The following is a 13,477-nucleotide window of genomic DNA, read 5'->3' as shown; positions in this document are numbered from 1 at the left end:
GGCGAAGTGATGCGCCCCCTTTTTTTGGAATGAGGAAATAGCGGGAGTAAAACCCCTGATGCGATTCCTCGCTTGGCACAGCCCTGATGGCTTGTTTGTTCAATAGGGATGTTATTTCGTCCTCTAGGACTTGTGCTGCATCCCCTTTCATCACTGAAACTAACACACCGTTGAATCTGGTTGGTTTCATAGCAAACTGTAGCCTGTAACCCTGACAAACAGTGGATAAAACCCACGGGTGAACTGCGCACGCGCGCCACCGGTCTGCTTGAGCAGAGAGGGTCAAAGGCTTCACCCTCCTGTTTCCTGAGGGTGCTGGCCTCTCTCATCTTCTCCAAAGCTGGGCCAAACAGACCTTTGGTGGGGTCGTATGTTGCATCCATAACCTCTGCTTTCTGTGTGTCACTCAGGCCCGACAGGTTCAGCCACAAGGCCCTCTCACCTGCGACTGCGAGCCCCATTACACGGCCGCAGCCCTGCAACGCACCCCGTGAGGAGCGCAGCACCAGGTCGTTGACCACACAGATTTCGTCCCAGGGGACCGGGTTAGGAGCCCCTGAGTCCAGCTGACGGCCCATCTCCTCAAGGATTTCAGCCTGGTATGCAGCCAGCAGAGTCATTGCATTTAGAGAGCACACAGACTGCGCTGCATACCTGTACATCCTCTGAAACATGGAGGCGGTGAAGCGCTCGATTTTGTTAAGCAGAGGAATGCTGTGGGAAGCTGAGAGAGAGCGGCGGTTTGGGTGGAGGTGATGAGTCACTGAAGGCTCCACCACTGGGGGTTCGGTCAGCCCCAGTGCCTCCATCCCGTGGATCTCCAGCTTAGAGCAGCCCTTAGTCAGGAGCCTACTCTTAAATGGGCTGGACCAGTACTAGCTCATTTCCTTCATGCAGGCAGGCACCGCCGGCAGAAGCTGTTTTGCAGGCGGCTGGGCAGGTGGGAGCCTCTTGCCGTCGTATAGGTCTCTCTCCGCCCCCTGGGCTGCCGGCCATTGTATTCCCACTTACAGACCTTGTACAAGCTGCTGTCCACTGGGGGAGCAGTGTCGTCCTCCTCGTCCATGACGAGGATATCAGAGATGGCATCGCCCTCTGCGTCCTCGCCGCCCAGTTCCACTTCGAGGAGGTCCTCGAAAAGTGGAGGCATGGCAGAGGACTCCTCGTCCATCATGTCCGCCCAGCTAGGTGTAGCTCGCGGCTGATGGGTACTGCTTGTGGCTTTTTGGGTGGTTCCCGACAGACATGGGTCATGACTGTTGGCCACGGCCACTCTCAGCTGCCTTTCCAGTATCTTCACCGTCATTGACGCGCAGTGGGCGCACGACTGGGGGTCAGCCAGCGCTGCCTGAGCGTGTTTAACACATCGGGTTGCACATTGGGTGAGGGTCCATGCCCGAGATGGATGCCCCGCATGATGCGGGGCACATGCGGGATACAGCCTCACTAGCCTTCGGCTCCGGCCCTTTGGCGGGGGCCGCTGCTGAAGATATGGTACTGGAAAGGAAGAAGATTGGCGTAAATATACAACCTTAGCAGGCGCGTCGTAACACGTTAGCCTGTCGACAAGATTAGCACACGGGGTTTAGCCCAAGCTAACCTTATCAGTGTTCCGTAATAGTTAGCTCGTCGTAACACGTTAGCTCACTCCAGGTACCGGGTTCGGCTAACAAACAAATGCTAACAAAAGAACCCAGGGAGGCTGGCCGTAACGCGTTAGCCAGAGGGTAAATGAGTTACACAGCTAGCTAGCGATAAACAAATACCGACTAGCCAAAGAAGAAGCAGTTCACCTTGACGCGGACACTGCTTCAAGTGTGTAACCACAAGGTAAAACTTCTTTCGAAGTACTTACTCAGCGAATCCAGACTGGGTCGGGAACTGCGTTCGGCGACGTAGTCCTTAACGGTCCGTCTGTGAACTGTTAGCAGATAACCAACCAAGCTTGCCCAGAAGCGCTGAGGGAGCTTATAGTTTTCTTCACGGGAAGAAAGCGAGAATGATTTGCAAGGAGCCGGTCGACTGATTATATGAGGGGGCGTGGCCCTAGCACAGTTTGACCTGTCTGTCATGGACAGACGTGGTGTCATTGGAGCTTCCTTAGTTGGTCACGCCGAGGCGATTCCCATAGTGAAACACCGAACGAAGTTAGAAAAAGAACTAAAGTATGTTTTTTTTTTAGGCAACTTTAAATAGGCTTAGATTAAAATGTAAACAGAGAGTAGTGAATGTAGTATTCTCCACTGTCACGGTCTGCCTCTTTCTTCCTCCTTTCAGCCACATTACCACTTCCTCAAACCCCTTTATTGTCATTTTCTTCTTCTCCCAGATGCCCCCTGACTTTCCCTCCAGTCCTTGCCCACCTGCTTACCTGTTCCCACTTCCCTCATCAGTCCTGCAGATATTTAGCCAGCCCTTTTCCACTCACTCCTTTCCAGCTCGTCAAAGTTGCATTGTTGCTTTCTTTATTCGTGTTTTTGCTATTGAGCTTCTGTAACCTTAGCCTGTGCCTGCCTGCTTGCCTGTAGGCCTAAAACGTGTTCCATGCTTTTTGGGCTTTTTGACTGGGCATGGAGGGTCTGAGCGCTGAGACGTGCACCTCCAAGGTTTTGTAACAACGTGGACATGACGTTGCAATGATTGGCTACAGAAGAGAAGTAGCTGCTCTGACCGCTGCTTTGACAACAATCAGTATAACCGACCAGACGGTTCTCTGCAACCATGTGCGCTGTTCGCTGCGAACCGTCCGGACCGCCCCGACTGCGCTGACCGAAGGAGCATGACTCCTGTTTGAGCCTATAGTGTATATATAGCCTCACCTTCGCGTTAAATCACTGAACTTATCCTGTCTGCCTGCTTTGGCTGCATTTTGGGTTCAATCCTGTATTTCCTGAGTCATCCTCAGTATTTCTTAAATCCTGGTTACGGCCCTGAATTGCAAACAACAATAACATAATATCATCAGTAAAACTGATGAAGCCTCTTGGATGGACGAAAGATGCGTTTGATGTATTATTTCTAGATGCCATCATGTTAACTTGCAGCTTTAAAACAGTAAATATTTTTTACTTTCTTGCCATCATCTTCTGGTACTCCAGTCGGATGATGTAGCCGCGACACAGAGCCTGAGTAGACGTCACCACCTGGGCTAACCGCTCATCTCTCATTTCCTCCAAAGCGCCCAGCAGACCAGCTTTAAAAAACACCTGAAAATTAAAAAAAGTCGATATTAATGTGCAGCTCATTCACTCTTTAATATATCTACCATTTAACCAGTGTGCTGAAACAAATGAAAACCTTAGTGTGTCCAAACTTGTACTGTGTGTGATCCACGTCAATCGAGCCCAGCAGTTTCTCTGCAGCTTTTTTGTTATCCATAAACTGTCCCTCTGGAACAGCGCTGGCGTTAAGGATCCTGTATCTGCAGGAGAAATAAAAGGTCTGAGTATGAGGCAAAACATTATGATATATGTAAATGCAAAGCTTTATTTACCTCTGCTTAAAATCCCCGTAGAGAATTCTGCTTGGAAATCCTTTCCTGCAGATGCGGATGCCCTCCAGCACACCGTTGCAGCGTAGTTGGTGGATAACCAGTGGGTTTTCCATAGCACCTATCATGAAGGCAGTCATTTGTTTTATTCATGTTGTTTTATAGTATACACACATACACACTACCGGGCAAAAGTTTGGGGTCACTTAGAAATTTCCATTCCACTCCATTATAGACAGAATACCAGCTGATCTGAGTGGGTGGCTGATCTTTATTCTAATTCTAACTGAGAAAACATGGAGAACCCTTTTGCAATTATGTAAGCACATAATGTAATCTGAAAACTGCTTCCCTGGTTAAAATAAGACAATGCAACTGATCTCCGCTGGTATTCTATCTATAATGGAGTGGAATGGAAATTTCGAAGTGTCCCCAAACTTTTGACCCGGTTTGTGTGTGTATATATATATATATATATACACACACGTTTGTGTCATAATGAGATTATCAAAACTACCTGGTGTTTTGGTCTCATTTGGTATCAAGCAGCGCACAAAGTGAGGATGAGTGGTTCTCAGATTAGTCATGAGCTTCCCGAGATTCTCCTGTAAGAAAGTTTGCAAGTGAATTTGTAGGTTTATTTTGGTAGCTGTTTCAATTTCTAATATTCACATGTTTCTTTTTTACACATTTACAGAAAAGCACTAAGCTTTTCTCTCTTACCTCGGAACTAGAAATGTATTGTTTCACTATTCTTTATTCAGTTTCAGACCACGAGATTCTTATTTTAGTCACATTTTAGTTTATGTTAGTGGTTTTTTTTGCCATTTAATAATATCGTATGGAGATCCATGAAATTCTGTATAGACTTTCATGCTCCCCAGAGGATGAATCCTACTGACTCCTACTGACTTTGATGATCATGTGACTTTTCCCACAGCGCACCCATGGGGTTGACATTTGTGGTTTTTTGAATGAAATATTTCAACTATTGGATGGATTACCATCAAATTTGGTTCAGACATTCACGTTCCCCTTAGGATGAATTTTAATAACTTGGTTGTCCTTTAGCTTTTCATCCAGCGCTATCATCTGGTCAACATTTTAGGTTGTCCAATACTTTGGTTTATGTCCAAAGAACAAAACTAAATAAATTCCTATCAGCATCAACTGTACTTTCTGTTAAGTGTTAATTAGCAAATGTTAGCATGCTAACACACTTGGGTCAGGCATTTTACCCTGAATAGTGCTGACACAGTTTGGAAAGATGCTCCCTTCTTCTTGGATCCTTTCTTGGTTCCTGCTACAGCTGCTTCTGCATTAATAAAGACACATTTAAAACTAAATAACAGTAACAGTAGTATCCCACTTTGATAGATAATTCTCACTTTGCATGACCAAAAGAAATGCTCTCCATATACGACCATAATCATCGACTTTCTATCCTTCTGCAAACCAACTCTGTCAGTAGTCCTTTCTTCGCAGAACACATTATAGTAGAGGCAAATGATTATATAGTGACTACAGATGCTCATGGGAAAAATGAAGATGGCTCTTCTTAAACTCAAGCAAAGCAATATGGAATATAGGTTCAGGTACTTCATATGTATGAAGAGTTTATAAGAAATTGTGTTTGTTATAAATTTAATTAAACTACTTGACAGTTTATACACGTACAGCTGAAACGCTTAGTCGATGGTTCCAGCTTATCAAATGATCATTTTAGTAATGTTAATAATTGTATTGTATTAGTAGTAATGTTGAGGTTTGGACGGTTGGTTGGAAAAAAACAAACCTTGTTAAGTGTCAATTTGTTTCACAATTTTCTACAAACCAATTAATCAATTGAGTTAATGGAAAAAATAATCAGCAGAATAATCCATATTGAAAATAATCATTAGTCCAGGGTTTTAATGTTTAACATACATGTGAAAGGTACAGTGAATCCTGTTTGGCTACCTTTCCTATAGTAATCTTATCCTCAATGTGTAGATTAAATCTTTTTTTTCACCAATAGGCCAATTTATATTTGCTTTTAAAATGTTGGATTTATAATAATGTATATTTTCAGACATTTACATTTTTGAAAAGAAACTTAATAAAAATAATTTGGTGGCCCCCCTGCACTAACTCTGAGGACCCCCTAGGGGGTCACGGACTCCCTGTTGAAGATCTCTGCATTAGTTAATAGTTCATAATGAGCTCCACCTCAAGTCACAAGAGATATTTTTCTCCAGAACGAGTACTTTTACTTTCAACACCTGAACTTACCGTCTGATCCAGAGAAGCTTGCGTAGAACATGGCCAGTATCTTTACTGACGATTTCTGGTAAAGCTGCACCACAGACTCACTCAGGGGGTCTTTGTTCTTCTCCAGCCAGCCGCTGATGTTGTAGTCCACAGTGCCGGCGTAGTGCATCAGAGTGAAGTGAGCCTCAGGCTTGCCTTTGATTGTTTTTGGCTTCAAGAAGCAGTTGTTCTTTCCAAGATGTTGGTCACACAGTTTGTTCTTGAAAGAGGAGTCTGTTGATTTTGGGAACATGCACTCTTCCTCAAGGATGGAGAAGATCCCCATTGGCTAGAAAACAAAAAGATTTTTTTAATATCATTATTACAGTTGTTGCAACACTTAATTCCATTTAGGATCATTTTGAAGTTACACAGTATGGCACCTTTTCAATGAGCTCAATGCAGGCTGCTAAGTCCATCCCAAAGTCAATGAACTCCCAGTCAATTCCTTCTTTCTTGTATTCCTCTTGCTCCAACACAAACATGTGGTGGTTGAAAAACTGTTGCAGCTTCTCGTTGGTGAAATTAATGCAGAGTTGCTCCATGCTGTTGTACTAAAGACAAATTGTGAAAAGTTAATATTTGCATACATCAGGGAACCTCTGGAGGGGAAAAAAACAATATACAGACTTTGAACACCCACATCAAAGATTTCAAAGCCAGCGATGTCGAGAACACCAATGAAATATTGTCTGGGTTGTTTTGTGTCCAGCTGCTGGTTGATCCGTATCACCATCCACAGAAACATCTTCTCGTAGACAGATTTTGCGAGGGCGCCGATAGAGTTGTATACCTGGAAAGAGGGCGAGTTAAAGACAGACTCATCAGCACTGCAGTGAGAAAATATTTGGACAGTGACAGACTCTGTTGTTACAGCGCTGGCGCTTTGCTTCATTTTTAGGGTGTTCAGATGAATACAGAAGGACTTTTAGCACTTTAAAAAAAAAATAGTAACCAAATACCATTTAGGGGACAGAAATAGGCGCATTCATGAAATAGGACTTGGAAGTTGGATGAAGTTTCTGACTACTTTTATGTGTAATAGGCAGTGGATGGAGTACTCGACTCGAGTCGCTATTCTCTGGACTCGTGCCTTGACTCAGACTTTTCTTTGGTGATTTGGACTCAGACTCGAAGACTGGGTACACAAGACCTGACTTGGACTCGACAGTTGGGGACTCGACTACAACACTGCCTCACATTTATCACTTATTTTGGTGCCATATTGTTTTGCAGTGTGCGACCCACAGACATCATCAGTATCTCCCTTGGGGATGATCTGTCAGACACATCACTTCTTGCTCACTTCAGTCTGGTCTCCAGCAGTAAATGCAATGAAACATGCTTTAAAAACACTGGAATAAAGAATACATTATAATTCTAATCCCTCTCTTTTCTCTTCCTAAAACATCCACAAGTTACCCAGCAGTAAACATAAGCTCCATCTTTACCAGCTGCAACATTAAAGCGATGAAGACATTAATGCATTAATAATTATAATACGATAATAGTAGTAATTTTACTTTTTGTTCTTTAGGTATATATGTATATGTATACTTTTGTCCTTTTACTTTAATAAAATTATGAATGCAGAACTTTTTTACACTGTAGTATTGCTACTTTTACTTTAAAGATCTAAGTACTTCTTCCATCACTGTTAATAATACCTTGCGTTTGAAAAATATGGTAATCAACCGTGGTTATTGGCCGATAACCAGACAGCTCGTTATGATCTTCTGCAGTGGATTATATATTATTCATATCCAGGAGAAATGTAGGAGATTTTTACCATTAGTAGTCTTACCTGCTGCACATTTTGTCCTTTGGTGACATACTCATTTCCAACCTTCACTCTGGGATAACAGAGACTTTTCAGCAGATCAGCTGAGTTCAGACCCATCAGATATGCTGCTTTATCAGCTTCTGCAAAACAAAACAAAAATAGATTTTTCCGCTTCCTTTAGTTGCATTACAGAATTAATTTGGATGGATGATCCTCACCCTCGGTGCCATCTGGCTCCGCCTGCTCCTCCCGCTGCTTCTGTTTGAACCTCATGTTCCCATAATGCATCACAGCGCCGGTCAGCTTGTAGATGGACATCTTCTCTTCAGCGGTGAAGCCCAGAATATCGAAGGCCTCCTGCATTATAAAATGGACAAAGTTAGATTGTAAGGCAACTGAAAAGACAGAACGAGTTTTGTGTGCTTTAACGGAGTTGACTCACATCTGTAGCCATTAACTCCTCGCCGTCATTTATGGTTTTGACACTGATTTCGCCCTGACTGATGAAGGCATAGTCGTAGGAGTTGGTGGTGATGAGAAGCAGATCTGAAGGAAAAGAAATCCAGCTAAAAACTCTTCTTTTTAAACGAGAATAATGTTGAAGTAAGACTATTAATAATCACATTACCGATCAGTTCAGGCTTCTTGTTGCAAGTAAGCTGATAAAAGATATGATAACTCCTCTCAGCCGACAGCTGAAATGTCACTCTAGATTTCTCCAGCAGATCTTTGGAAGAAAATTAACTTTAATATTGGGGCAACATCGTTTGTCAACATTCTGGACAAAATGTGTATAAACTTACATGTTTCAATATCTGCAGATGCCAGTTTACCAGTCGCGCCAAAGTGTATTCGAATGAATTTACCCTGTTCAACAAAAAACGGTAAGATCTTACTCTCTGTGTTTGACAAATTCTTGGCAAATCAAATCAAAATGAAGCCTCTCAGGCTTTGACTCACAAAGCGAGAGGAGTTGTCGTTCCTCATTGTCTTGGCGTTCCCAAAAGCTTCCAGCAGAGGGTTGGCCTGGATAATCTGATCCTCCAGAGTCCCCTGTCGAAAAGCATACATGCAAATCTGACACTCTCTCCTCTCTGCCAAACAACTGACTCTCCTTGCTGCACATTTTGTCAACAGTCATCCTGAATTTACCTTTATTTTACTGCTCATCTCCTTTTTCTTGTCTGCAGACACTGCGATTGTCGCAAAATACTGAATGACACGCTTTGTGTTGACAGTCTTGCCTGCACCGGATTCTCCACTAAACAAAAAAAACATTTTTAATTAATATTTTTAACTGTTTTATTTCAGTAGTCTGATAATTGATAAACAAAATCTCAGCTTAACTTACGTGATGAGTATCGACTGATTTTCACGATCTGGGAAAGTAAAAGAAGACCCTCCATGACAACAAGAACTCAAATTAATCAACTGCATTGACTTTGAGCTGCTGACATACCAGTGAGCATGAACTGGTAGGCATTATCTGACAGGGCGAAGATGTGAGGGGGAACCTCCATCCTCTTCTTCCCTCTGTAGGCCCGCACCACCTCTGGGTTGTAGACGGGTAGAGTTTTGTAGGGATTCACCGTCACACAGAACAGACCAGAGTAGGTCTGCATGGAGAAGATTGAAATACAGACATTCATGTTCCCCAGAGGTTGAATCCTACTGACTTTTGTGATCCCCTGCCCACCATCATTAGGTCAAAAGACTTGATTCAAATGACTTTTATTTAAGTAGGTCTACTGCTGCCTCGATCAGTTTGTTAGTTTTGTTACTTTCTAACCCTTTTTAAACAGCAACTAATGTAGATTTTTTTTAGGTAGTGCTTTTTTAAGGTGCAGCTGCTACCCCCCAATCCACAGCAGAACATGGCTCAGCTTCCGTGTCGTTACTCCTGCCTGCTTCTCCAATAAGAGGGTGTGAGGTCAAAGGGTTCTGGTAGCTTGGAAGAGAGCATAGATAACAGCTTCAGGTAATGTTCTAAACATAGTGTACACTTAAACTGATGTTGTTTTTTGTAGGTGGTCCTTTGGTGGCATAAAATAAGTTTATCAGCTGCTCCCCGTCCACAGCAGAACATTGCTGAGCTTCCGTGCCAGTACTCCTGCCTGCTTCTCCAAACTGAGGGCGAGCCGACCGCCATCTACTGTAGGTAATACACTGACTATGGATAATACCTTATACAACCCAACTTCAGAATGTCCAAACTATCCCTTTAATAACTCAGTCATTCTCAGAGTAAAGCAATGTACTCAATTCAACAAATCAATACATGAGCATGTGAGCATTCAGCTGTGATGACAGTGACTCCACAGGAAACAAATGTCTCCAATCCTTCCGATCTTTTCAGTTAAATCACCAGCAGGGCACTAACTTCAGTGCACATGGCAGTTAAAAATAATAGCGAGTACAAAAAAATATGTTAATCTTCCTTGGAAAGATATGTTGTTATTCAAAGATTAACATTTAAAACAAAAACTAAACTTGAAAATGTTTCAAAGTCGAGTTATGAATTTTATTTCATTGTGACTTTTGTGTATTTTGTTAATAGTGATCTTTATAAAGAAACAACTCGCACATCCAAACAAATTCTTCTGTGCAGGTGCCTTGGACGATCATATCAACTTAGAAACAAAGGGAAAAAAATTTTTTTCGCTCCCTCCGGACCTTCGTCAAGAGTATATCAAATAACAAACACAACCGGGTAACATTTTTTAGAATGGGAGGGCGAAAATGTATTTAAACCCGGTTGTGTTTGTTATATGAGATACTCTTGATGAAGGGAGGGACGGAAACGTTAGTTTTTCTAAATAAAAGGTGATGCTATAGCAAGAGCTAAGAGTGCAGGATTTTTTCCTTTGTTTCTAAGTTAATGGTGATCTGCAATTGAGTCTGAGGTTTGATTATTACAAACGTGTTATTTGATGAGACAGTAAAAGCATAATTTCTTTGCCCAATTTCTATAGTGTATTCTAAATTTTTACCAATATAAATATCAAAGTTAGCAAGTGGGTTTTCTTACAATAAAGTACAAAGTTATTCATCATTTGCAATAACCTCAGGTCACCTCTCCCAGATTTAATCTGGACGGTGGCTGATTGGCATCATATTTGCTGAAAGACTCACGTAGATCATCCACGCTGCATATCGCTCCTTCAGGTTAAACAACACTGCAGGCTCATGGAGGTGTGTCATCATCACCATGTCCTCAATCTTATCAAACTTGGGGGGGTTCATGGGAAACACCTGGTCCTCCCTGATGGTTAAAGTCTAGAAAACATACATGTAAAGTACAACTGAATATGATGCTTAAAGTTTAAAGCAGAAAGAAGACAAATGTAAGACAAATGTGGACAGCGGAAACTTGATATTGATTTCTTCATGAGCTTTAAGAAACTTAACGTGAGCTTTTATTTTCTTACAAAATGTTACTTAATAGACTTAATACTATTCTGCAGATTCCTTATTGCAGGTTGTCCAAAAAGACACACTGAAGCTGCAAAAAAATCCTTCTGGAATTATTTCCTGCATGGTCAGACATCACCATATAACATATCTGTGCATAGTGTCTAATAATAGGTCAATGCATCAGAACAACCCTTCAGTCCACCCACTCTGTCATCCACAGTCTTGACGGTGACTTTTCCGTCCTCATTGTCCTGGATCTCAGCCTTCACATAGAGCTCTTTCTCATCGCTGACGAAGCACGCCGTCTTGCTGTCAAACGGCCGAGACTGAGCCTCTGTCCTCTCCCTATCAGACTTGCGGAGGAACTGGGCAGCAGGCCCGAAGATTGACATTTCCCCATCTGTGCTCATGTTCTCCTTCCTGAATCAAAGACAAGAACACACCATCAGCACCTTCAATTCGTTTATGCAGTGGATAATGCTTGACATGTAGCAACAGTACTCACCCACTTACTGCACTAATACAGGAATAGGACAACTGAACTCTACTTTCCGGAAAAATAAACACGTAAAGTTTCAATGTTTTACAAAATACAAAAATCCTGCACAGAAGCTGTTACACACCAAAGGATTGCACACTCACCTTCTTGATTACGCTGCAAGAGCAAACAAAAGCAGTTGCACTGTCCCTTTTTATATCACACTATTGTCCTTGGTGTGAAGACTCATTCCTTTACATGGGCATGTCGTTACACCAACCTGTTGCTCATCATGGCTAAGGATTGGTCATGGATTAAGCACAAGATGCAGTGATGTTATATATAGAGTACAGTGACACCAAAGAATGACATATTTGAAGACTACTGAATGCATGCAATTACAATTTACAACAACTAATACTACTACTTTTGTGTTATCAAAACCAGAGATTAAAAAGAAGGAAGGAAAACATGGAAAAAAAAAACATACTTAAAATAGACTTATCTTTTTATTCTGGCTTTTAATTTGGATTTCATAACCTTAGTTACATAGCCTTACATTATTTTGTGTCCCTGGTGTTTATTTTATTCAAACTTTTTATTATTATTTTTTTTAACATGTTTTTGTTTTATTGTTATAATTTTTAGTCATGGTCAATTTTTATTTATTGTTTTTTTTGTCTGTGTTGTTTAAATGATGCTATGTGAAGCACTTTGGGCTGCATGTTTGCATGCAGATTGCTGCACTTGAAACAAGTAAGTTGACACCAAAAAAGCCCTTGAAAAAATCAATACGTTTTGGAAATAAGTGAAATAATGTCAATACTTTTCCGGGACACATTAACAACATAACATGTAAATTAAATCCCAACGTTCTCTGTACTCCAATCCTGCAAAGTGCATTGTGGTTGTTTAGATCAAGTTTTAGTTAGAAATACAGCAAATTAAAAAAGATCAACCTGCCTATTAACAGAGATGACATGGAGCTACAGGTTATTTATACTATCTGTAAGATCTCATCCACTTTCATTCATGCAATAAGCTGAATATTCCCTTTGATTACCCCAACATGTTTTAAGGGTCTTACAACTGCTATTTTGGTGGATAAAGCAGACTGAGGTGATTAGTGCCCGGACACCAACGGGCAGACAGCCTTTAAAAGTGGATTTGAGGAGGATTGATTCTATTCCTTTTAGAGGATTATTGCAGGCAGCTGGTGCGGAAATAAAGGCCATGAAAGCCTGAGTGGGATACAGTTGTTTTAACAATGAGACTGTGACGGCGCTCCAAAGTAAACAGAAGTGTTTTAGTATTCAAGTTTCGAGGTTGTCTTATCTTCGGCATTAACCAATCACAGCTCCTGTCCGGCTAACCTTTCAAGTGCAAGCTTTTGTAGGAGGTTATCAAGTCATGTAGCTGTAATGTCACAACAAGGTGAGCTAAGGGACAGGATTTGCAAGGCGGTTTTAGGTTTCACTCTGAATGCACAGTTGATATCAGCAAACATTTCTTCCATCAGAGAGTTTCTTTGAACTAATGCATCACCTCGTTTTTCCTTCCTTATAAAAATCACAAACACCAAGGAACGTTTAAACCTTATAAACCACAACCGCAACTTGATCATGTGTGGATGCTACAACAACAGTTTTTATGCAAGAGAGCTTAAAGGTTGTAGGAAAGGAGAGGATGGAAAGTCCTGAGTCAGTGAGTAATGCATTTCTCTGAAGTGGTATAAAAACTGCATTATATGACCCCAAACTTCAATGGAAAACCTTTAATAATAAAACAACTAAAAATCTGCAGCCATGCTCAGTGAGGCTGTATTTAAAGCTTTAGTGCGTAACTTTTTTATATTAATGAACGTCCGTTACATTCAAGCCATTGCCAAAATTAGTCGCTACAAAGTTAATCAAGACTATCAGCTCCACACAACTCTCTGTATTTCTCAGTATGGCTGTGTTCAGAAAATGGTGTTTGGCGACTTTCGCGTGCAGAAAATCAAGTGAAGATAATTACCTCTTCT

At 41.7% G+C, this 13,477-nt stretch overlaps 1 protein-coding gene across 1 annotated transcript in view; it reads right to left on the bottom strand.

Annotated features, from left to right (window-relative positions):
- LOC114568979 (myosin-1B) overlaps positions 1-11,386 on the bottom strand; it is a 28,794-nt gene extending 17,408 nt beyond the window's left edge. The window contains exons 1-19 of the mRNA XM_028598690.1: positions 11,183-11,386; positions 10,695-10,838; positions 9,022-9,178; positions 8,914-8,941; positions 8,715-8,823; positions 8,523-8,615; positions 8,366-8,429; positions 8,191-8,289; positions 8,005-8,108; positions 7,781-7,919; positions 7,584-7,702; positions 6,423-6,572; positions 6,163-6,333; positions 5,762-6,068; positions 4,729-4,805; positions 4,008-4,095; positions 3,494-3,611; positions 3,298-3,421; positions 3,070-3,206 (exon numbers count right to left, since the gene is read on the bottom strand). Of these exons, the coding sequence (XP_028454491.1) occupies positions 3,070-3,206; positions 3,298-3,421; positions 3,494-3,611; positions 4,008-4,095; positions 4,729-4,805; positions 5,762-6,068; positions 6,163-6,333; positions 6,423-6,572; positions 7,584-7,702; positions 7,781-7,919; positions 8,005-8,108; positions 8,191-8,289; positions 8,366-8,429; positions 8,523-8,615; positions 8,715-8,823; positions 8,914-8,941; positions 9,022-9,178; positions 10,695-10,838; positions 11,183-11,386 (2,432 nt within the window). The remainder of the gene's footprint in view (positions 1-3,069; positions 3,207-3,297; positions 3,422-3,493; positions 3,612-4,007; positions 4,096-4,728; positions 4,806-5,761; positions 6,069-6,162; positions 6,334-6,422; positions 6,573-7,583; positions 7,703-7,780; positions 7,920-8,004; positions 8,109-8,190; positions 8,290-8,365; positions 8,430-8,522; positions 8,616-8,714; positions 8,824-8,913; positions 8,942-9,021; positions 9,179-10,694; positions 10,839-11,182) is intronic.
- Between the last annotated feature and the right edge of the window lie 2,091 nt (positions 11,387-13,477).

Source organism: Perca flavescens, chromosome 15 (assembly GCF_004354835.1).
Source record: "Perca flavescens isolate YP-PL-M2 chromosome 15, PFLA_1.0, whole genome shotgun sequence".
NCBI lineage: Eukaryota > Metazoa > Chordata > Actinopteri > Perciformes > Percidae > Perca > Perca flavescens.
Note: the sequence above shows the minus strand (reverse complement) of the source record. Positions and strands in the feature narration are given on the sequence as shown.